Source organism: Rhinatrema bivittatum, chromosome 14 (genome assembly GCF_901001135.1).
Source record: "Rhinatrema bivittatum chromosome 14, aRhiBiv1.1, whole genome shotgun sequence".
In the NCBI taxonomy this organism is placed as follows: domain Eukaryota; kingdom Metazoa; phylum Chordata; class Amphibia; order Gymnophiona; family Rhinatrematidae; genus Rhinatrema; species Rhinatrema bivittatum.
The window spans coordinates 57,964,057-57,988,825 of NC_042628.1; the positions used below are offsets into that span (position 1 = coordinate 57,964,057).

Sequence of the window (24,769 nt, forward strand, 5' to 3'; positions counted from 1 at the left end):
CAGAGCTAAATTGGAGAGAAGATTGCCTCCACGGGATCTTCTTGGAAGGGCTATCCTCTCGCCTGCAAAACGAACTAGCTGCGAAGGAACTGCTGGACGATCTCAATGGCATGATAGAATTAGCCAACCGAGTGGACCGTCGTATGCGGTTTCGCCTTCCAGAGGGTAAAGGCAGCGAGAAGGCCCTCGCCCTCCCCTAGGAACGCTTCCGGCATCCTGCGAACACCCGCCAAGGAACCCATGGAGTTGGGCCGCGGGAGAGTCTCTTCACAGGAGCGCCGACAGCGAATGAGGGAGGGACTTTGTTTTTACTGGGGAGCAGCTGGCCATCAGATTGCTGTTTGCGCAACGCGGTCGGGAAACTCTCGGGCCTAGGACCTGAAGGAGGTCTCTTTCTGGGCCGTACCTCTCCTGCACCTCCATTAATGCTGCCAGTAGCATTAACCGCGGTGGATGGGGAGTTCCTGGTGGACTCTGGCGCCGGCGGTAATTTTGTCATGGAAGGCCTGGTAGAACAAGATTCCTCAAGTTCCGCTGTCTCGCCCCTTGGTCATCTCCTCAATCCAAGGGAAGCCTCTACCGGAACAGGTGACACACACCACTATTCCTGTCCAGCTGAGGGCTGGGATCCTGCACCAAGAGCAGATCTCGTTCTATGTCCTGGATTCTCCATCCATCCGATCGTCCTAGGTCTTCCCTGGCTCCAGGAGCATGAGCCCCAGTTCGATTGGAAGACCTTGCAGCTGGCTCGTTGGGGGCCGAATTGCCATGGCAATTGCCTCCAATCTGTGGCTCCAGTATCCTGCCCTGTAGCTTCCACCAGTCTTCCAGGCCTGCCAGCTCCATATGCCTCATACGCAGATGTGTTCTCGAAACAAAAGGCCGAAATACTTCCACCGCATCGATCCTTCGATAGTGCCATCAATCTTCTCCCAGGGACGGAGCCTCCTCGAGGGCGTACCTATGCCCTCTCTCCGGCCGAGACGCAGGCCATGAAAGAATATATCGAGGAAAACCTGGAGAGAGGATTCATCCGGAAATCAAAATCCCCCGCAGGGGCTGGGTTCTTCTTCGTCGCAAAGAAGGACGGATGTCTGCGCCCTTGCATTGACTACAGGGCCCTGAATGCTATAACAGTCAAGGACCGTTATCCTTTGCCCATCATCTCCGAGCTCTTCGACCGGTTGCAAGGAGCACAGATCTTCTCCAAGTTGGATCTCCGAGGAGCTTACAACTTGATCCGTATCAAGGAGGGTGATGAGTGGAAGACGGCCTTCAATACTCGAGATGGCCACTACGAGTATTTAGTAATGCCGTTCGGGCTTTGTAATGCCCCCGCGGTGTTCCAGAACACCATGAATGAGATACTCCGCAACCTCCTGTATCAGTGCGTGGTCGTTTACTTGGACGATATACTGATATTTTCAGATACCCTAACCGCTCACTGCCAGCACGTCATCCAATTGTTACAGCACCTCAGAGAGCACAAATTATATGTGAAGCTTGAAAAGTGCCTTTTTGAGCAGGAGTCTCTTCCCTTCCTGGGGTACATACTGTCCAGAGAAGGTTTTCATATGGACCCCCAGAAGCTGAAAGCCATTCGGGAATGGCCGCAGCTTTCAGGACTAAAGGCACTCCAGAGGTTTCTGGGTTTCGCAAACTACTATCGATCTTTTATCCCGCATTATGCGTCCATCGTTGCCCCGATGACAGCCCTGACCCAGAAAGGCGCGGACCCCAAGAAGTGGCCTCCTGGAGCAGAGGCTGCCTTCCTTCGCCTCAAGCGGTGTTTCTGTTACAGCCGTGCCTTCAGCATCCGGATCCACAGCGGCCGTTTGTCATCGAAGTGACGCGTTCTCAGAAGGCGTAGGCGCCATTCTGAGCCAAGCCTCCGAAAGTCATAAGCTACGTCTGTGTGCCTTCCTCTCATGCCATTTCTCCCCGGCAGAACGGAACTACGGCATAGGTGATAAGGAACTCTTGGCTATAAAGGTAGCCTTAGAAGAATGGTGTCTGTGGCTAGAGGGGGCACAACACCAGTCTACCGTCTACACAGACCATAAAAACTTAGAGTACCTGCAGCGGGCGCAACAACTCAATCCACGGCAGGCACGTTGGGCCCTATTCTTCGCCAGGTTCAACTTCGTCCTTCGTTACAGACCCGCCGGGAAGAATATCAAGGCGGACGCCTTATCACATGTCTTTGAGTGTACAGAAGGTACTGAGGAACCGCGGTTCATCATTGAGCCATCCCGCATCCTCCTGTCTGCTACCACGACCATCCCTCCTGGGAAAACCCTGAGGAAAACACCTGGGAGCTGTTGGCCAACATCCTGGACCGGGGCTTGCTGGAGCAATTTCACAGAGACCATCCGTCTAAACCCAGGCCTCCGGGAAGGCGCCCTAAAGAGGGGGGTACTGTTGTGTCCCGCGCTCGCGGCCGTCCACGGGCACGGCCCCCTACCTCGACCTCGTGAATGGGCTGCCGGCAGCAGCGTCGGGGCAGATTACTTGGCGTCCGGGCCTGGTGCCCCCGCGCATCGGTGCGGGCCTCCGGGCTAGCCGCCGGGTCTGGAGCCATCCCTGCTCCTCCCTCGCGACAGCTGCTGCTTTTCTCCGCGGTCCAGGATCCAAGATAGCCATCTTAGGTGCAAGGCTGGGCCTCCTCACCAGATTTAAAGGGACCTTGTCCCTTCAAGTGCTCTCAGCTGATCCCTATCCACAGGGCCAGAGGAAGTATAAAAGGAGACTTCCTCTGACCATTCCTTGACTTGGCAACGTCCTACGTTGGTCAGGTCTGCTTGCTTCGGTGAGTTCCAGTGTCTTGATTCCTTGTTCCTGTTTCGTCTTGGTGTTCCTGGTTCCTGAGTTCGGATTGGCTAGCAGTGATTCCTGGTATTGACTTCGGATTGGCAAGCGGTGATTCTCTGGTGTGTGACTTCGGACTGGCAAGTGGTGATCCCTCGGTGTGTTACCTCAGACTGGTAAGCGACGACCCTCTGACACTTGACTTTGGACTTCTTCCTGACAATCGTCTCCAAGGGCCCACCTAAGTCCCAGCAGCCCGGGTCCCTACGGGCTCCTCCCTGGGGGACCGCGGGCTTCCAGGGGTGAAGCTCCAGTCAGCCCTTGCATCGAACGTCCGTTTCCTTGACCTCTCAAAGGCCCACCTAAGTCCCAGCGGTCCGGGTCCCTACAGGCTCCTCCTGGGGGGACCGCGGACTTCCAGTGGCGAAGACACACTTCTGTTCCTCGACGTCACGACTCTTCGTCCGCCTCCACAGTCGTCTCTGTCTACAGTGCCGAGGGTCAGCTGGTCACATCTTCTGTTCCTGCCTCGCCTCCTGACGGGAGAACCTACGGATCTTCTCCAAAGGTATACCATCCTCCCATCGGCCCAAGGGTTCACAAGCCTGAGCATAACAATGACCAGCAGGACAACCGGTCCGATCTGTTACCCTGGGCTGAGTTCTCACATAATACCCACGTTGCTGCTGCCACCGATGTATCACCGTTCTCTGTGGTATTTGGGCAAGAACCTCGGCTGCCACTTCCAGTTCCTCTCAACATTCCTTCTCCAGCTGCGCAATTCATGGCCCACACCATCCGCCAGGTGTGGAATCAAGTCAAAGAACGCCTTACTCAGGCCACCGAGCGCTCCAAGCTCACTTCTGATGCCCACAGACATCCCGCTCCAATCTTCCGTCCTGGTCAAAAGATGTGGTTAAGCACCCGACACATAAGGTTGAGACTCCCTTCTCATCGCCTGGCTCCCAGGTTCATTGGCCCGTTTCCGGTTCTCCGAAGAGTGGGAGCAGTGTCTTAACAACTTCAACTACCTTGTGCCATGGGCATCCACAACACATTCCAGGTCTCTTTTGAAGCCATTGGTCCTCTCCTGGCCCTCTCCTGGCCCTCTTCACCTCCGCGGATCTCTTCCGAACCAGATTTGTCACTCCAGGTAAGAGAGGTCCTCGACATCCGTCGGCATCAAGACAGATGGAAATAAACATGTGGATAAAGGTGAACTGGTAGATGTAGTGTACTTGGATTTTCAGAAGGCATTTGACAAAGTTCCTCATGAGAGGCTTCTAGGAAAAATAAAAAGTCATGGGATAGGTGGCGATGTCCTTTCGTGGATTACAAACTGGTTAAAAGATAGGAAACAGAGAGTAGGATTAAATGGACAATTTTCGCAGTGGAGTGCGTCAGGGATCTGTATTGGGACCCTTACTTTTCAATATATTTATAAATGATCTGGAAAGAAATACGACAAGTGAGGTAATCAAATTTGCGGATGATACAAAACTGTTCAAAGTAGTTAAATCACAAGCAGATTGTGATAAATTGCAGGAAGAACTTGTGAGACTGGAAAATTGGACATCAAAATGGCAGATTAAATTTAATGTGCGTAAGTGCAAGGTGATGCATATAGGGAAAAATAACCCATGCTATAATTACACAATGTTAGGTTCCACATTAGGTGCTACTACCCAAGAAAGAGATCTAGGCGTCATAGTGGATAACACATTGAAATGGTTGGTTCAGTATGCTTCGGCAGTCAAAAAAGCAAACAGAATGTTGGGAATTATTAGAAAGGGCATGGTGAATAAAACGGAAAATGTCATAATGCCTCTTTATCGCTCCATGGTGAGACCGCACCTTGAATACTGTGTACAATTCTGGTCGCCGCATCTCAAAAAAGATATAATTGCAATGGAGAAGGTACAGAAAAGGGCTACCAAAATGATAAGGAGAATGGAACAGCTCCCCTATGAGGAAAGACTGAAGAGGTTGGGACTTTTCAGCTTGGAGAAGAGACGGCTGAGAGGGGATATGATAGAGATGTTTAAAATCATGAGAGGTCTAGAATGGGTAATGTGAATTGGTTTTTTACTGTTTCGGATAATAGAAAGACTAGGGGGCACTCCATGAAGTTAGCATATGGCACATTTAAAACTAATGGAGAAAGTTCTTTTTCACTCAACGCACAATTAAACTCTGGAATTTGTTGCCAGAAGATGTGGTTAGTGCAGTTAGTATAGCTGTGTTTAAAAAAAGGATTGGATAAGTTCTTGGAGGAGAAGTCCATTACCTGCTATTAATTAAGTTGACTTAGATAATAACCACCGCTATTAGTAGCAATGGTAACATGGAATAGACTTAGTTTTTGGGTACTTGCCAGGTTCTTATGGCCTGGATTGGCCACAGTTGGAAACAGGATGCTGGGCTTGATGGACCCTTGGTCTGACCCGGTATGGCATGTTCTTATGTTCTTACCTCTTATCCTGGGAGGGTTATCGGGTCGAGGAGAACTCAAGGGAACCGTTCCATAACATTCTTGATAAAGAACTCTCAGGACATTCCACAGGACCCATCCAGAAAAGCCACGGCCGCTTAGAGGGAGGCCTAGAAGGGGTGTGTGTGTGTGTTACTGTTGTGCGCCCCGTCCGCACCTGGCCTGCGCACGGTCCTGTTCACCTCGCTAGCTCCTCTGTAGGTCACGGGTCGGCCTCCCCAGTGGCAGCCACGAGCTCCTCCAGGCATTAGTGTCCCGCGGTGGCGGTCGCCAGGCATTCCACTGCGCACCAGGCCTCACGCCGGAGTTCGGCATCCTCAATAGCGTTGGCCATGCCCCTACACGTGCAAGCATGCAGACCACCCGGCATCTTGTAGGGCCAGGGGCAGGTCCTAGGTCTGCGGCGCACCCTGATTGAACGTGCTACATAAGGAAGTTCCTGCCTGCACTTCCTTGCCTTGGCAATCGGGTCAGCACTGTATGTGTACTAGTTTGCCTCCGCGTTCACAGTCTTGTTCCAGCGTCCTACTGTTCCAGCCTGTCCAGCGTCATCTGGTTCCAGCTTCTGTCTGTCCTGTCTCCCCAGGTAGTACCTTCGGACTGTCTCTCTGGTACTGACCTCTGCCTGCTCCATTGACCATTCTGCTCGCTGCCTGGATCTTGACCTCCGCCTGCCTTGTGACCTCGTCTGACCTCTGGAACCTGACCCCTGCTTCGTTGACTACTATCGGACTGATTCCTGGTATCTGACCTCTGCCTTGGCTGACACTCCTCGGACTGATCCACGGAACCTGACCCCGGCTGCCATTGACCACGTCTCTTGATTCTGGCCTTGTCCCTTGCTTTGTCATCGCCTATGCTATACTGGCCTTCCTTGATCCTCCAGGCCTATAGCCTAGTGACCAACCTCGCTCCCTTGCTGCTTGTGGGCACGCCTTTCTACTACCTCTCTGGGAGATCCTGCTAGGCCCATCTAAGTCCAAGCGGCCGGGGTCCCTACGGGCTCCACCCATGGGGACCGCGGGCTTTCTGTGGTGAAGCTCATCCTAGCCTCCGTCTCCTCCTGTGCTCCACCCCCTGGGGGCAGGTGCTTCCTGGTCCCTACCAGGGAGCCGTTCCACACTGCTCCAGGACAAGGGTCCACCTCCAAGCGCAACAAAACCACCATACAAAATACTGTCAAAATAGACAAATACAGATTCTGTAAACCAGAACTGGAAACACTTACATAAAGGCAGAATAAAAGTAAATCTCATCGCTACTTGTGACACGCTGTCAGATGGCTGTCTACCCTGTTGCAGATTTTGGTATCATAGGCAAAAATACAAACCTTTCCCAACAATCCTTCTGCTATATCACTCACAAAAATATTGATAAGAGCTGGTCTACGAACCGATCCCTGAAGCACACCGTTAGTAATGCCCCCTACCCCCTCCTCAGAGTAAACTCCATTTACTACTACCTATGCCTGGAATGCCGCGGGCCCATTTTAAATTTATTTTTTTTTACTTTTTTTTAACTTTTGGGGCCTCCAACTTAATATCTCCATGATATTAAGTCGGAGGGTGCACAGAAAAGCAGTTTTTACTGCTTTTCTGTGCACTTCCCCAGCGCCGGCAGAAATTAACGACTACCTTTGGGTAGGCGCTAATTTCTTAAAGTAAAATGTGCGGCTTGGCTGCACATTTTATTTACTGTATCGCGCGGGAATGACTAATAGGGCCATTAACATGCATTTGCATGTTGCGGGCACTATTAGTCTCGGGGGGGGGGGGGGGGGGGGGGGGTGTTGGACGCGCGTTTTTGACGCGCTATTAGAAAATGCGCGTCCAAATGCCGGTTAACAGTGCGCTCCGACTGTACTGTATCGGCCTGTTTGTTTTAAAATTTGAAAGAGAGTCTGGTGGGGCTTTCAGTGCTTCCCCTACCTCTCCTTTTGAGCATACGAGCCCTCTCCATGTCTGACTTGCCTGCCTCAAGGTTAGGAAACACCAACATAAAGAAATGGTGGTGGTTGCATGGAACAGCTTCCCAGTATAAACACTGGAGGTAAAAACAGTATCAGAAATATAGAAAGCCTGCAAGGATGTGAGGATGAAGCCTGAGATCAGGTAAGCAATATAGTAGCAAGGCAGTCTAGCTGGGCCTGAAGTCTTTACTGTCAAACTCTGTTTGTAGGAGTTTTATATTTATATGTACACAATTTACTTAAGATTCACAGTAGTGAGAGGGGTTATGCAGGAGGAGCCTACAAAATCTTTACAAATGCTAACATCTACACCGCAATGAAAAATAAATCAGAATGTGACAATGAAGGCTTTTCATGACTTAGTTTTAACTTTCAGTTCTGTAAATCTAATGATTTACTTTAACAGAAATACTTAGTTTTATTTATTTATTTATTTATAACTTTTTCTATACCGAAGTTCAGGTAACAGAGTTACTTATCACTCCGGTTTACATTGCAACAGATATTAAACAATGACAAGTGTCTTACATAGAACAAGGGAGAGAACAACTTGGATAACATAACTGGGAACAAGAACATTACAAACTATTGGAGCGAAAAGAGGTCCATGGAGAGGGAGACTAGATCTTGGTGTCCTATTATTAAGAGGAGAGTGCTTACAAAGAACTAACAGCAGTATGGTTGCCTGGTTAGTCTCCTTAGACGTGTAGAAATAAAAGTGAAATTGCTTCTTGGCCTTTCGGCTATGGACCATCCAACCAAGCGTAGGAACCGGGTTACCAGCTGCCCTGTGATACCGAGTGCTATTGTACTATTATTTCTTTTTAATTGTTTGAAAGAAATAAAGTATATTTTGAACCAAAAAAAGTTGCTTCCAAATAATTTCTCGGCTTCTTTTCGGCGTAAGATCAAATGTGACTGAGACCGGAAACAATGCACAATTGGGGGCTGGAGGAGGAAGCGGGGGTTAAATGCCCCGTCACCCCATCGCAGGGGGGGGGGGGGTTAAACCTGCGGTTAAAAGTCAGCGAGGCGCAGGTCCTAGCAGAAGTGGTGAACTCCTCGGAGTTCGTCGGCTTTCTATGACCCAGAACGTGCGTCTCTGCTCGGCTCAGGGGTAGGGAATCCTGCTGCCTGCACAGAGTCACGTAGAGCAGGGAGGAAGCTGAGTCAGATGCGGGCAGGCAGGAGAGGAGGAGCCTGTAAAAAAAAAAAAAAAATGAGAACAATGTAGCTTGTGTGCATCCAGCAGCTCCACGGAGAAGTCCCAGAACCCTCTCTGCATTTTGCCGATCGCTGTACATCCTGATCGAAAGAAATAGCAGAAAGCAAGCCTTGCCAGCTCCCTACACTATAATAAATGAGAATAAAGCCCATTGTTGTTCTATAGAAAGATCATTTAAATAATTTGGGGAGGTGGATAAACAGTAACGATCCCAGGAACCTATATTTCAACATAAAATAACATTGCAAGTACAACTCTGCGTATGTGAAGTAGCAGGGAGTAGAGCTACCCCCGCCCCCAGGCATAGTCCTGGCTTCTGCCCGTTGCATCTGTAAACTTGCAGTCCTGAGCCTCTGGACTCCGTGACATAAATTCAAATTAAGGAACCACGGAGTATGTGAGAGAGAGCGTGTGTGTGTATGGGGGGGGTGGACTTTCCTTCCCTACATCGCAGGGGATGCTCGAGTGGAATTTAGACCACTGATAGGACTCCAATGAGGTACACTCAAAGGGGCAAAACCAGAGCGGAATCGGTTGATCAGGTTCAGGAGGAAACGAGACGTTTAACGGAAGGAAACCGTAAGACGCAGAGCAAGAGGGCTCGGGAGCTTGCCTAGCCGCTTTAAGAGGCAGCTCCGCCCCTTTTCCGGCCCCGTCCCCGGACTCTCCTCTGCTTTCTGATAGGTGGAGGTCTGGGGGCTCTGCTCTCGAGGAGTGCCCCCCCCCTCCTTCTGCTTTTAAAGACGCCGCCGCAGGTGCTGGCACATGAGAAGCCGCCGGAGGGGGATGTGGCGCTGTGTGAAGACCGTGGCTGCCCGCGCCGTAGCCCTAATCGGTGCTGCGGGTCCCAGGCATTACTGCGCCCGCGCCGGTCAACTGAAGGGCATCTTGTTCCGGCAGGTGAGCGAGAGGAGCCGTCGTGGAGAGAGGGAAGGATCACGGGCAGACCAAGGGGGTTCCGTGCTCGAGACCAGAGCAGCAAGGGCGGGGGACGGAAAAGTAGAGGCTTTTCAGGAGAATCCGCCTGATCCAGGGGGAAAGAGAAGAAACGGCAGTGGAATACGTGACAGTCACCGAGCTGGAAACGTGATCTGCCCTGGGAGCTGTCATCCTTTGCACTTCTGTTATTGCTTGGGCCATAGGTTTGGTAACCTACCGATTCGGTAACGCAGACAGAGGATGGGCGGGGTAGACACACATGCTTTTTATTTTCTTCTAAGCTACTTTCTGTATCGTTTTGGCAACCAACAGATGTGCAAATCTCCATGCCAAGAAAGAGGGCAATTTTCAACCCAGGCTGTAGTTGCAAACAGGACTATCCCAAGGGTGGGCAAGTAGGGCGAGCGGCTTGGATGCCAAACCGGTGGGGCGCCATGCTGCCCCTTTGCGGCAATCTGTGAGCGCCGAAAGCAACCCCTGCCCTGGAGCTGTTTAGGCCAGCTATTGCGCTGGTTGTAAACCAGATGGACGCATTTCTCAACGGTCAGTTTACCGGCATCAGTAGCATGGGCTCTAGTTAATGTTTAGGTACTTGCAACTTGGATTGGCCACTGTTGGAAACAGGATGCCTTGCTTGATGGAGCTCTGTCAGAGCTGGTAAGGCAATGTCTTATGTTCTTAAGCCTGGATTTAACATAGGAATTGCCTAAGATGCCAGATTCTGAAGGCACCCACTACCAGGGCAAAGAGGAGTGCAACCATGCCAAAGAGGAACCTGCTGCAGTGGTCAACTTCAAAGTGGGGCTGATATGCCACTCTGGAAATTTGGAAGGGAGAGGGGTAGGGGGACTTCACCCACTATCTGATCTCCAGTGTCTCCCAGACCCTACCCTCTAATTATATGTGCTCAAATCCTGAATCCAGCCCTGTTTTTAATGTGTGGATTTTATGCACATTTTCAAAAGAGAACTACCCTGGTTTTTTTTGTTTTTGTTTTTTTTGAAAAATTAGCAGCTGCAAAGTATGCACATTAAAAAGCACTGGTGGACTTCACACCTGCTGTTTTTGTGGTAGTAAAAATGAGGAACCTTGAGCAAAATAGCAGAGATGCAGGTGTACTGTTTTTCCTTCTCTAGCTTTTTGAGCATAGAATGGCTTCTACGGCCAAGTCCCAAAGCAAAGAAGGTCAAGCAACATTGTCTGAATTATCAAGAAGGCTCCTCACCCAGTAAAAATGTTGCAAACAGTTTGACAGTTCCTTGGTTTTAATTGTAAATATCATAAGGCTTAAGTTGAGGGTAATTGTGCAAAGTAGCAGTTACTACCCTTGACAGAAACACAGGGATATGCTGCACGGAGCAGTAGATAGTAACCATAAGAAGCTTGCTGGACAGGCTAGATGAACCATCTGGTCATTTTCTGCCATGTTTCTATGTTATGACATAACAGAAGGGTTTTCAGGAAAGGTTTGTCTTTTTGCCGATGATAGCAAAATCTAACAGGGTGGATAGCCAAGAAGGAACAGCTCCCCTATGAGGAAAGACTAAAGAGGTTAGGGCTGTTCAGCTTGGAGAAGAGACGGCTGAAGGGGGATATGATAGAGGTCTTTAAAATCAAGAGAGGTCTACAATGGGTAGATGTGAATTGTTTATTTACACTTTCGGATAATGGACTAGGGGCACTTCATGAAGTTAACAAGTAGCACATTTAAAACTAATAAGAGAAAATTATTTTTCATTCAACACACAATTAAGCTCTGGAATTGTTGCCAGGGGATGTGGTTAGTGCAGTTAGTGTAGCTGCGTTTAAAAAAGGTTTGTATAAGTTCTTGGAGGAGAAATCCATTACCTGCTATTAATCAAGTTGACTTAGAAAATAGCCACTGCTATCACTGGCATCAGTAACCTGGGATATACTTAGTGTTTGGGTACTTGCCAGGTACTTGTAGCCTGGATTGGCCACTGTTGAAAACAGGATGCTAGGCTTGATGGACCCTTGGTCTGACCCAGTATGGCATAGCTTATGTTACGCGCCCAAAAAAGTTTGAAAGTCGCGCAGATGCTCACTCGATTTCAAAAAGGGAGTTAGCGTAGGTGCAGTCTGAGTGGATCTGTTCAGCTTGGAGAAGAGACAGCTGTGGGGCGATATCATAGAGATCTATAAAATCATAAAAGGACTTGAACAGGTTAATGTAAATTGGTTAAAATATTTACTCTCAGATAATAGGACTACAGGGCATTCCAGAAATTAGCAAGCAGCTTATTTAAAACAAATCAAAGAAAATTCTAGCGCAAGGTTAAGCTCTGGAATTCATTGCCAGAGGATGTGGTTATGACAGTTAATGCAACTGGGTTTAAAAAAGGCTTGGATAAGTTCCTAGAAGAGAAGGACATAAATTGCTATTAACCAATAAGGAATTGTAATTTGTGATCTATTAAATGTTTGGGTACTTGCCGAATACATGTGACTTGTATTGGCCACTGTTGGAAGCAGGATGCTGGGCTTGATGGACACTTGGTCTGACCCAGTATGGCATATCGTATGAGTGGAAAACGTGAGGGATCTAGTGAAGCTCAAGGAATGTTTTAAGGTCTGGCAGCTAAGACAATGCTAAAAAAAAAAATGCAGAGTAATGCATTTAGGATGCAAAACCCCAAGAGAATTGTACAGTATTGGAGGTGAAATTATTCTAATTCTGGGGACCACACCTTCAAAAAGATATAAATAGGAGAGAGTCGGCCCAAAGGGTGGCTACTAAAATGGTAAGTGGTCTTTGTTCTAAAGCCTTAAAGATATAAACATATAATCCCTGATCGCTACCCGGGCGTCACGCACCAATGGTGCGCGACAAAGGAGCCTGCCCCTTTGTGCGCCCCTTCGTGCAGCCCCAAAGTGCTGCCCAACAGAAACTACAAGACCCACTCCTCTCTCCCTCTGGCCCTAGAGTCCCATCACAGAGGCCCACTATCGCTGGCAGTAGTATCTACTGCTTCCAAGCCACCAACAACCTTCTATCAACACATCATCAACCGCCTAGTCCAGACCGTCCCTCACATCTCACATATATTCGCTCTCTCCTCGCCTTCGCTGTCCAAGAGAACCCTCCCCACCCAGAGCTTTACTTAATCTCCTCCACCGGCACCCCGCCACAACTACCCCCGAACCCCCGACCTCATCCAGAAACTGCCCTAGCCTGACTCCCAATACATAGCGGACCTCTTGCTCATATCACGTCACCATCACTCATCCCGACTTCTGCCGGTACTCATCCTGTACTACCCCAACCAAAACCAACCCTCATAACTCAGCTGTGATCCGACTCCACTAAACAACAAGAGACAGCACGCCAAAAGACCTGAACTTTGAAGCAACCAACACCCGATCATCTACGAACCTTCAAGACACCTCAAATGTAATCCAACATATCTTAACCCTCAACAATCCAACCAGAAGACACAGTGACCTCACGAACTCAATTAATCCCAACCATGACTTCCCCACACAAAGCATCTCGCCAGACTGGATACAGGCATCTGATCAACATCCCCTTCAAGAAACATGTCAAAAACCTCATCTTCCTCACCTTTCTCCTTATTAACGCTCAATCCCTAACCAAAAAATTCATACTATTAGCTGACCTCATCCAAGATAAAAATCCTGACTTCATCGCCATAACCGAAACATGGCTCAAAAATACAGATCATGTAATAACTAACCAAATAACCCACTCCGACTATGATTTATTCTCCATCCCTCGCAAGTCTCGCAGAGGAGGAGGCCCACTCCTTATCATAAAAAAGAAATTCAACATGAAACTGATACCGCACAACCTACTGAAGAAGTACGAAGTTGCTCTCTTCGACTCAGAGACCCTACAAATATGCCTAGTCTACTGCCCCCCCCCCAAGCTCCTAGATAGCGAAGTATCCCCTCTCTTAGAATACTTAATCTCGAACATCAGCACAAAAAAACCTACCATCATACTCGGGGACTTCAACCTCCACACAGACTCCATCCCCAGATCTCAAAGCTGCCAAACACTACTTGACATGCTCTCCAGCTTCAACCTGCACCAACAAGTGAACTTCCCTACACATAAAGCAGGTCACATGTTAGATCTGGTCTTCACCAACCACCACTTCGCAGATTTGCAAATATCATCCAATCCAGTCCCCTGGTCGGATCACTTCATCATACAATGCAAGACACAAATACAGAACAACAACTTGAAGGATGCATCTGACCGACCATCATTCAAATACCGACCCCCCCCCTTCCAACTCAACCTACTACAACAAGAGCTCACTAAACAACTCGCTAACTTAGACCTCTCTAACACCAACATTGCCATACAATCCTGGCTCCACCTCACTGAACAAACTGCCAACAACATAAACCCCATAAAAACAAAAAAGATTAAAAAAACCAGTGATAAAAACAACCCTTGGTTCAACTCGCATCTCAGATCAATGAAATACAACCTAAGAAAATTAGAAAAGGAATGGAAAAAATCCAATTGCCCAGCAACCACTCAACGATACCATACGCTACTTGCTTCATATAAAAAAACAATCATGAACACCAAACGAGACTACTACAGTCAAAAGATAAAGAACTCCTCAAACAGTTCTAACGCTCTGTTCAACATCGTAAGAAACCTAATTGAAGAAAACAACTACAGCACCGCCACAACAAATACAAATAACCTAAGCCAAGACCTAGCCCTGTTCTTCAAGAACAAAATAAGCAAGATTACCAACTCCTTCAACACCCACTCAAACACGGAGGACCAAAACGTAAAATCAACCATAACACTCTGGTCGAACTTCATACCAATATCCAACAAAGACGCCGAAAACATGCTAAAAAAAATCAACCCAGCGTGCCACGAGCTAGATATAATCCCAACCCGAAACCTGAAAGAAATGGCGCACATCATCGCCCCGACCATTGCAGCAATCATAAAAAAATCACTCGAAGAAGGGATATTGCCAACCCAATTAAAAACAGCAACTATCACTCCAATCCTGAAAAAGAAGAACCTTGACCCTGCAGATCTGAATAACTACCGCCCCATCTCAAACCTCCCACTACTCGCTAAGATGACTGAGAAAGCAGCAATGATTCAGCTTAATGAACATCTAGAAGGCAACAATATCCTACATACCTCTCAACACGGATTCAGGAAAAACAGAAGTACAGAAACTCTGCTAATCAATCTATCAAATTAATCAGGGGCCTCGACGACAAACTAAATCACCTACTAATTCTACTTGATCTCTCCGCGGCGTTCGATACGGTCATCCACGAAAGCCTGATATCAAGACTTGCGCACATCGGTCTTGCTGGCAAAACACTAAGCTGGTTCACCTCCTTCCTAAAAGAAAGATATTTCAAGGTCATCGTTAACAACAACTCATCTAATCCCCTCCCACTTGATACCGGGATACCACAAGGCTCCGCCCTATCTGCCACCCTCTTCAATATATACCTACTCCCACTCTGTCACTTCATCTCAAGTCTTGGCATAACATATTATATGTATGCAGATGACATTCAACTACTCATCCCTGTATCCAACACCATCGAAGAGACACTGAACACCACAGCCAACCACCTAATCGCCATCAGAGACAAGCTAAACCAACTAAAACTATGTCTCAATATGAACAAAACCGAATGCATCCTCATAGGTAAACACAACTCAGGTTTGACAACTACTTCACACTTCCTACAAATCGACAACATCTGCATCCAACTGAAAAACACTACAAAAGACCTCGGAATCTGGATTGACAACGAACTCAACTTAAAAAAGAACTAAAACAAAAGAAGGCTTTCATAAACTCCACATCCTGAAACACCTAAAACCACTTCTCCACCACCAAGATTTCTGAACTGTGCTGCAATCCCTCATCTTCAACAGCCTCGACTACTGCAACTCTCTTATGATTGGCCTCCCAAAATCCACCATAAAGCCACTCCAAATGTTACAAAACGCCGCTGCCAGAATCCTTACTGGCAAGAAGAAATCAGATCACATCACCCCCATTCTGAAAAGTCTCCACTGGCTACCAATAGCACAAAGAATTGAATTCAAAGCTTTGACAATTGTCCACAACGCAATATTCAAAGAAGCCAACTCCGCCCTCAATGACATGATTCACCTTCACAAAGCGCAACGGACTACCAGAACAGCATGCAAAATGAATCTAGACATACCTTCCCTCAGCACAGCTAAACTGACCAACACGAGGAACAGAGCCTTCTCCATCGCAGGACCCAAATTATGGAACACCTTACCACACTACCTAAGTTCACTTAGTGACATCAAATCATTTAAAAAGGAACTCAAAACTTGGTATTTCAACCTAACTTTCCGTGATGGCATCGGTTAAGCCGCCCGCAACTTCCTATTTCATTCCTCTCCTATGCATATCACGCTCTAACCTCCTCGAATGTCCTCCCCCACCCCTTCTACTTCGTCATCCCTTCCCTCTCAATTCTGATCCTCATCTCCCCTTGTCCCACCCCTCAGATCAGCCTCTCCGATACAACAAGTCCTCTTGTACCCCTCACCTAACAATGAACTCTGCTTAAGTTCTCCCCCTTTTTAAATTATGTTTTCGTCTGTTGTAAAAATGTTCATTTCCAGTTTGTAATCGTTGCTCTCTTTAAACCTATGACCCGAACACCGTTCCTAGTATAATAAGTTGTTCCAATGTTATTATATTGTACTATGTTGTTACCAGGTAAACCGGAGTGAAGGCAATCTGCTGTACCTCGGTATATAAAAGCCTCGAAATAAATAAATAAAATATATATATCCTAGAAGATAGGGGAGATATGATAGAGACATTCCAATATTTCAAAGGTTTCCATGCACAGGAGGCGAGCCTCTTTCAGTGTAAAGGAGGCTCTAGAACGAGGGGTCATGAGATGAGGGTGAAAGGGGGTAGACTCAGGAATAATATTAAGAAAAATGTCTTTACAGACAGGGTGGTGGATGCATGGAACAGCCTCCCAGTAGAAGTGGTGGAGACAAAAACAGTATTTAATTTCGAGAAAGCATAGAATAAATACGGGGATCTCTAAGGAAGTGATTTTAAATGAATTGGATGGATGGCTAGACTAGATTGGTCTATATCTGCTATGATATTTCTGTTTTTTCCCCTGACTACAAGCGCTCTGATTGTTGCCTTTATTTTAAACTGTGGCGGAGGAGAGTGCTTTTCAGTTGGGCCCATTTATCTGGAGAATGGGTGAGATGACCTTAGAGTTTCCAGAGTCTGAACCTAAAATAGAGAGATGAACAAAGACCAAGACACACCCAGACAGGAAAAAAAGAGATCTGCAATAGCAGCAGTTCCTCCGCATACCACCAATGGAACGCCTTGCGTGTATTTCTCAGGAGCTGATCGCTAGACTGTGGTCCCACTTGCAATGCAAGCTATTTTCTCCCAAATTAAAATACATTTTATTTTTGAAAGTATGGAAGCTTTCCTGAATGGCTGCAGGGGAGAGGGATCTAGTGTCTTCAAAGGAGACTTACCATTGAGGTTATTGTATAATATACTCACTAAAATAGAATGATTTTTATTTATTATATTTGTTACACACATAACTACCAATATAAAACTTCCAAACATGTAAAAATAGCATAAATCCAACAATATCAGACACCAGTACAGGGATGATATACCCCTGGACTTCCAGCTCATTCATCTTGTTCTCTTCAGCTCTTTGAGCCAGTGAGCGCCACCTACACCTATCTGCTGGCGGACTCGGAAAGCAGGGAAGCTGTCCTGATAGATCCGGTTCTAGAGACGGCCCCACGAGATGCCAAGCTCGTAAGAGACCTCGGGCTGAATGTCCTGTATGCAGGTATTGTGCTTTTCTTCACCATGCACTGCTCGCCAGAGAGCAATGCTTTGATAGATGAGTCTTGCAGTTCCCAGACATCCATGGCATACATCATCTGGGTTTCCCTGTTAGTTACAGTGCCCAAGCCCACCATGGTGACAGATCTCAATACAATTTTGCTTTCCTCTCTTCCCATCTAGTCCAGTCTGTTCTGCCCAGTTCTTCTAACACTGTTTTCTCTTCCCACGATGCAGCAAACACGCACTGCCACGCCGATCACATCACGGGCACAGGCATCCTGAAGAAGCTGCTTCCTGGCTGCAGGAGCGTCATCTCCCGGCACAGTGGAGCCCAGGCGGACATCCTCATCCAGGAGGGGGATCGCATCATCTTTGGAAAGTTTGTGAGTGTTTGAGGTTGGAAGGGTAGAAACCTCAAGAAATTATTCACCCCCCATCACTGTTATTGACTCGGCATCTGTCCCAATCACACCATCCATGTGTGTGTCTTGCTCTTTTTCTTTCTTCTGTTCCTCAGGCTCCCCTCTGTGAGTTTCCAGGGCAACGTCAGAGACAGGATTTGGAGAATTGTGCAGAACCTTCTGTCTTCTGACAAAATAAAACTGGGCAGAGCCTTTGCATTCTGACTGCATACATCCATTTACTTTGGGTGTTTCTCTCTTAAATGTGGTGTGTGCGTGTGTGTGTGGTCCTCTGTCGTTTTTTTTTGTTTGTTTTTTGCTTTGGCACGGAGATCACCAGACTATATATATATTTTGTTTTAATTTATCTGCCTAATATCTTTTTCTACTAATTTTCACTAAGGTGAAAAGATAATATGCACAAGAGAAAAACAGAGCAGCAAGTAATATTTAAGAGTCTTTCAAAACTCTATGGTAGAAGCTGGAATGGAAGGTAGTAGAGGTGTTAATTGTGAGAATGTTATGCTCAGTCTGTTTGCATGAGATTTGAAACCTAAGAATGGAAGTACAGCCTCTTCTGGGATAGAATGAGACAACTGCCTGCTTGGTGTGGCTCTGTAATCATATGGCGGCTCTGATAAGTCTCCTTTGGTTACTTCGTTAAGTAAATTGGTTATGTTTAGTTAACTAGCTGCGGTATGTATGGTGGTTAAAGCATTACCTGTTTCCCTTCCCTCCCTCTACAGTCTCTGGAAGTCCGTGCCACCCCGGGGCACACGGACGGCTGCTTGACCTATGTCCTCAACGATCAGAGCATGGCGTTTACGGGAGATGCACTCCTGATCCGTGGCTGCGGGCGGACGGACTTTCAACAGGGTCTGTATCCCGTGTACAGTGAGGGGCCAGGAGGGGAGTTCAGTCATGTCACCTGGTCCCCAATGTCTCCACCTCATTCCTTTTCATAAGCCCAGTGGGCCTAAAAGCCAGACTTGATCGGCCTATCCCTGCTGACATGCAGCTGTCTGGCCACCTTGTTAACCTCCACAAAGCCAGATGGCAGCAGGAACAGCAAGGGCCAAGCCAGGCTATGTTAACTTTAGCCCGAAGCATCTTGGCTCACCAGTCGCAGAATGCAATGAGGTTCATCACTTAACTTTGAAGTACAGGGTTTACAGAGTTTCACTCATAGAGAGCAGCTTGCTCCCAGCCCCCAATAGATGATAAACCCCCTGTGGCTCCGTAAGCCAGAGGAGGTTTTGGTGGCCAGGGGATAGAACCAGGCTGGATTCTGGTGATTTTTCTCATAAACGTGTATTATTACAGACAAACAAATCAAAATGGAAACTGTCCTGCTTACCTTAGCAGTTTCAAAGCAAAGTTCACAATGTACTTCAAAACTGAGCATCGCTAGCCTTCCAGAGGCTCGCTTTTCCTCTCTGGGGCCTGGCTAGTTATTCCTTCTCTCTAGAGAATTGCCCCTGCACCAGGATTCCCTGCTGCTAAAGGGCTTAAGGTGGACTGGGCCAGATCTCTGGAGCTGGTTCTTTAAGGTGGTCTGGGGTTTTCTCCTATATACCCCTTCACACCCCCTGTCTGTATGTGTAGGTAGGAGATATGTCAGTGTGTGTGCATAAAGCATGTTACATACACAATACTGAAAAAAGTAGTAATTCTGGAAATCTTTTATATTTAAAAGGGTAATGGTGTTTTCCTGTTTGTACCCTGCATTAGTTCAGACAAGTGGGGTTTATGCCTCCCTACCAGCAGATGGAGGCAGAGAACAAAACTTTAAGGCACTGCTACATAACAGAGTGCCACCTGCAGTCCCTCACTATTTCTGTTTCCAGCAGACAGCAGAGGTGCAAACCTGCAGTCTGGAGTTAGCAAAAAAAAAAACAAAAAACAACTCGTCTCCCCAAGGTATTAGGTTCCTTCGTGGGCCATCCCTCGAGTGGAGCAGGGCAAGCGGGGGGTTGGTAACCCTTGGCTTGACTCGGCTCTTCTTGGCAGGGGGTGGGGTTGATAGCCAGGTGTCCTGGTTCCCTCACCTCCTCTAGGCCCTTCACTCCCTCGGTCTCCTCAGCTTGTGGCCTCCAGAAGCAGGGAAATTCTTTTGTTCCTTCACTTTACTCTCCTTGCCAGAGAAGGCAGGTGTTTTAAAAAAAAAAAGGAGTTAGGAGCAAGGGAAGAAGAGAGACAGGGCTGACACAGCAGGTAAGTGCTGTTTTTTCTGCTGGGAGACAGGTTGCAGGGAGCAGGCCAAAGTGCTTAGTCTGTCAGGGCCGGGTGCTGAGTATTTCAGCATCTGACAGCGTCAGGGAGCACTCGTGTCAGCAGCGGCTATTTTTAGGCCTGATCACGTGTGCAGGCCCGACTGAGGTGGCAGACCGATTCCCGCGCAGTGTGGAAAACTTTGTCACAACTCCGGTTTGAGGCGAAGTCACCTCGCAGCCTCGTTTTGCCGCAGTTGTGCCTCGGGTGGGGCTGGGACCTTGGCGGGACCCCTGGCGGTGGCAAAAATGTGAAGGCGGGGGGGTCAGAGGAGCCGATGGCCATTTTAGCAGCACATGCTGAAGTGCAGACTGCCATTTCTGAGCTCCGTGACTCCCCTCCCATGCTATTTCCTGTGGGAAAGGACCCTGCTGGGGGCAGGGGACAGGGAGAGGCTCGAGAGGCAGCGGACCCAGACTCTGCCTCCTCAGACCCGGAGGAGTTTTCCACGGAGTTTGTCCTTCTCCTCCATAAGGCTTATTCAGCCAGAAAGGAGTTAAGGGCAAAGAGACCCTTGCCTAAAAAGTCCCAGACGGCCAAGAAAGGTAGAGGGCTGGTGGAGTCGGGAGGACTCCTCCGCATGTTGGGCCTCGGAAGGGCCCCAGAGGGGGAAGATTTGTCGGAAGGTACAGATGATCCGGATCAGTGACAAGGGGGTCCGGTGGGGCTGGACAAGGACCCAGTTGGTGCTCTGGGGGCTCCGATGCAGGATCCAGACCAGGACCCAGTGGATGCATTGGGGAATCCAATGAAGGATCCTGATAAGAACATAAGAAAATGCCATACTGGGTCAGACCAAGGGTCCATCAAGCCCAGCATCCTGTTTCCAACAGTGGCCAATCCAGGCCATAAGAACCTGCAAGTACCCAAAAACTAAGTCTATTCCATGTAACCATTGCTAATGGCAGTGGCTATTCTCTAAGTGAACTTAATAGCAGGTAATGGACTTCTCCTCCAAGAACTTATCCAATCCTTTTTTAAACACAGCTATACTAACTGCACGAACCACATTCTCTGGCAACAAATTCCAGAGTTTAATTGTGCGTTGAGTAAAAAAGAACTTTCTCCGATTAGTTTTAAACGTGCCCCATGCTAACTTCATGGAGTGCCCCCTAGTCTTTCTACTATCCGAAAGAGTAAATAACCGATTCACATCTACCCGTTCTAGACCTCTCATGATTTTAAACACCTCTATCATATCCCCCCTCAGTCGTCTCTTCTCCAAACTGAAAAGTCCTAACCTCTTTAGTCTTTCCTCATAGGGGAGCTGTTCCATTCCCCTTATTATTTTGGTCGCCCTTCTCTGTACCTTCTCCATCGCAATTATATCTTTTTTGAGATGCGGCGACCAGAATTGTATTGAGTATTCAAGGTGCGGTCTCACCATGGAGTGATACAGAGGCATTATGACATTTTCCGTTTTATTCATCATTCCTTTTCTAATAATTCCCAACATTCTGTTTGCTTTTTTGACTGCCGCAGCACACTGCACCGACGATTTCAATGTGTTATCCACTATGACACCTAGATCTCTTTCTTGGGTTGTAGCACCTAATAATGGAACCCAACATTGTGTAATTATAGCATGGGTTAGTTTTCCCTATATGCATCACCTTGCACTTATCCACATTAAATTTCATCTGCCATTTGGATGCCCAATTTTCCAGTCTCACAAGGTCTTCCTGCAATTTATCACAATCTGCTTGTGATTTAACTACTCTGAACAATTTTGTGTCATCTGCAAATTTGATTATCTCACTCGTCGTATTTCTTTCCAGATCATTTATAAATATATTGAACAGTAAGGGTCCCAATACAGATCCCTGAGGCACTCCACTGTCCACTCCCTTCCACTGAGAAAATTGCCCATTCAATCCTACTCTCTGTTTTCTGTCTTTTAGCCAGTTTGCAATCCACGAAAGGACATCGCCACCTATCCCATGACTTTTTACTTTTCCTAGAAGCCTCTCATGAGGAACTTTGTCAAACGCCTTCTGAAAATCCAAGAATACTATATCTTTCTATCTGATGCGCAAGATCCGGATGTGGTTCCAGTCGCGGAAGGTGATGGCCCGAGAGTGATCCATCTGTTGCACAGGGAGGACCTGGGCCATTGATTCCCCAGGTGTTGGAGGAACTTGGGATTAAAGCCGCCCAGGAGGATGCGGGTGAACCTGCTCCTGGAGGGATTACGAGGACCCCTACAGCATTCCCGTAGCCAAAGCAGGTGAAGAAGTTGGTGGATCAGGAGTGGGAATCTCCCAAAGCGGACCTGAAGGTAGCGAGGGCTATAAGGAAGTTATATCCTTTGCTTGGAGTCGTGGAGGATTCCCAAGGTGGATGGAGCCATGTCTGCAGTTACCAAAAAGATGACCATCCCGGTAGCAGGAGTGGCAGCCCTAAAGGATGTCCAGGATAGGAAGCTGGAAATTCTACTCAAGTGGCTGTTTGATGTTTCAGCTTTGACTCTTCGTGCAGCGGTGTGTGGTAGTCTGATGCAGAGAGCTTGTTTGTCCTGTGTGCAGAAGGCACATGACAAATGGTCAGGAGCGATGGCTGATGCTACGCAGGTGGCCCGCTTAGAGGTGGGGGTGGGCTATGTGGCTGATGCTCTGTATGACATGGTCCAAACTGCTGCTAGGAGTATGGTCTCTGCGGTGGCAGTGCAAAGGCTCCTGTGGCTGCGAAATTGGTCAGCGGACGTGTGATCTAAAGCCCAGCTGTTAGGGGGAAGCTTCTCTTGGGGAGGAATTGGAATATCTCATAAAGCAGTTGGGAGAGTCTAAGGGTGATAAATTGCTGAGGACAGGAAGGGCCCTAAGAAGTCCTTTCCGCCACAAACCTCTTTTCGAGAGGTGAGGAGATTTCATGTGGGCAGGATACCTGCTCTGGCATCATAGAAGCAGAGTTCTGGCAAATGGCAGCCCTTTCAGAGTCAGCGCAGAACCCCGAGGAACAGTGGCTCCCAGGGGGTGGGGGTGGGTGGTGACAGCAAAATTGGACAATGAAGGTGTGTTGGTCTACTCTTCCCTAGATGCTATTGGAGGGTGGCTGTCTCTCTTACGAGGAGTGGACCAGAATCATGTCTGACCAGTGTGTCCTGGAGGTAGTAAAAGATGGATACGCCTTAGAATTTTCTTGGTCACTCAAGGATGCCTTTGTAGTCTCCCGCAGTGCAAGTGAGAGGTGGTGCGGGATACACTACATTGGTTGCAACTTCTGCACACCATTGTTCCGTGCCTCCTCAGGAGACAGGGCAGGGCAAGTATTCCGTATACTTCATGGTGCCAAGGAAAGAGGGGATCTTTAGGCCCATTCTTGATTTGCAGAAGGTCAGTGTTGCCCTCTGGGGGTTGTGCTTTCAGATGGAGACAGTGCATACAGTGATATCGGCAGTGTGTAAAGGGGAGTTTCTGGCATCATTGGACTTGTCAGAGGCTTATCTTCATAACCCAGTCGGGCCGAACACCAGAAGTTTGAGGTTCATGGGTTGGCGACGGCATTGCCCACATTCACAAAGGTGATGGTGGTAGTGGTGGTGGCACTCAGGAAATAAGGTTTCTTGGGGCACCCAAACCTGGACGATTGGCTGATACGGGCAAAGTCTGAGGTGGAGTGTGGTTGCTGGGTCTAGTGGGTACTGCAGCTTCTGGAGTCATTGGGCTGGGTGACGAACCTCGCAAAGTCCTATCTGAGGACCATCCAGTCATTGGAGTATGTGGGAGTGAGCTTCGATAACCCGGTTGCGGAAGGTGTTTCGGATTATGGAGAGTCTTCAAGTTTACAGGGTAAGGTTCTTTGGCTACTGCACCTGGCGGTGCCCAGAGTCTGGGATTACCTGCAGGTCCTGGGTTCTATGGTGTCAACACTGGAATTAGTGCCATAGGCCCTTTGCTCACATGTGCCCTCTGCAGGGGCCTCTGTTATCTCGTTGAAATCTGCTTTCTGAAGAATTTCATGTTCCTTTACCGTCACCAGAGAATACCAGGTCTAGACTTTGTGGTGGCTGTCTCTGTGCAAATCTGGAGAGGGAATGGATCTGGAAATGCCCGACTAGGTGCCAGTTTCTCAGGCTGGGTGGGCGATTTGTCAGGGAAAATCAGCCTAAGTTCAGTGGTTGCCGGAGGAGACGTCTTGGTCTATCAACTATCTGGAGACCAGGGCAGCGCGCAAGGCCTTGTTGGTATTTCTTCCACTCGTCCAGGACAAATCTGTGCGGGTATTCTCGGACAAAGCGATGACATGGGTGTACATCAGTCATCAGGGTGGTAGAAAGAGTTGTCTGGAGGCGCAAGAACTGTTTGTGTGGGTGGAGAAACATCTGGTGAGAATAGCTGTTTCTCATGTAGCCAGAGTGAACAGTGTGCAGGCAGACTTTCTCAGCAGACAGCGTCTGGACCCAGGGGAGTAGGAGTTGTCGATGGAAGCTGCAGGCCCGGTGGGACAGATAAATGGTAGACCTCATGGCGACTCCCTCAAATGCAAATACAGATCGGTTTTTCAGTCGCAGACAGGAGGTAGGTTCAGAGGGCATCAAAGCTGTCGTTCAATCATGGCCGACACATCTGTTGCTATGTGTTTCCTCCATGGCCTCTCATGGATTGAGTGCTATGGTGCATTGAGCTTCATCCGGGCAGTGTGATTCTGGTGGCTCCCGAGTGGCCGCAGTGCCTGTGGTTTGCGGACCTTCTGCGTCTGGCGGTGGACAGTCCCGTTCGCTTGGCTCATCTCTTAGGGTTACTACAGCAGGGCCCCATATTTTCAGACCAGGAGGATCACTTC

At 48.2% G+C, this 24,769-nt stretch overlaps 1 protein-coding gene across 1 annotated transcript in view; it reads left to right on the top strand.

The window, feature by feature from the left end:
* The first annotated feature begins 9,260 nt into the window (after window positions 1-9,260).
* Window positions 9,261-24,769, top strand: part of ETHE1 (ETHE1 persulfide dioxygenase) — a 36,392-nt gene continuing 20,883 nt past the window's right edge. Inside the window, 4 exon segments of the mRNA XM_029576451.1 lie at window positions 9,261-9,393; window positions 17,172-17,316; window positions 17,550-17,698; window positions 18,463-18,592. Coding sequence (XP_029432311.1) covers window positions 9,280-9,393; window positions 17,172-17,316; window positions 17,550-17,698; window positions 18,463-18,592 — 538 coding nt within the window. The 5' untranslated portion in view covers window positions 9,261-9,279.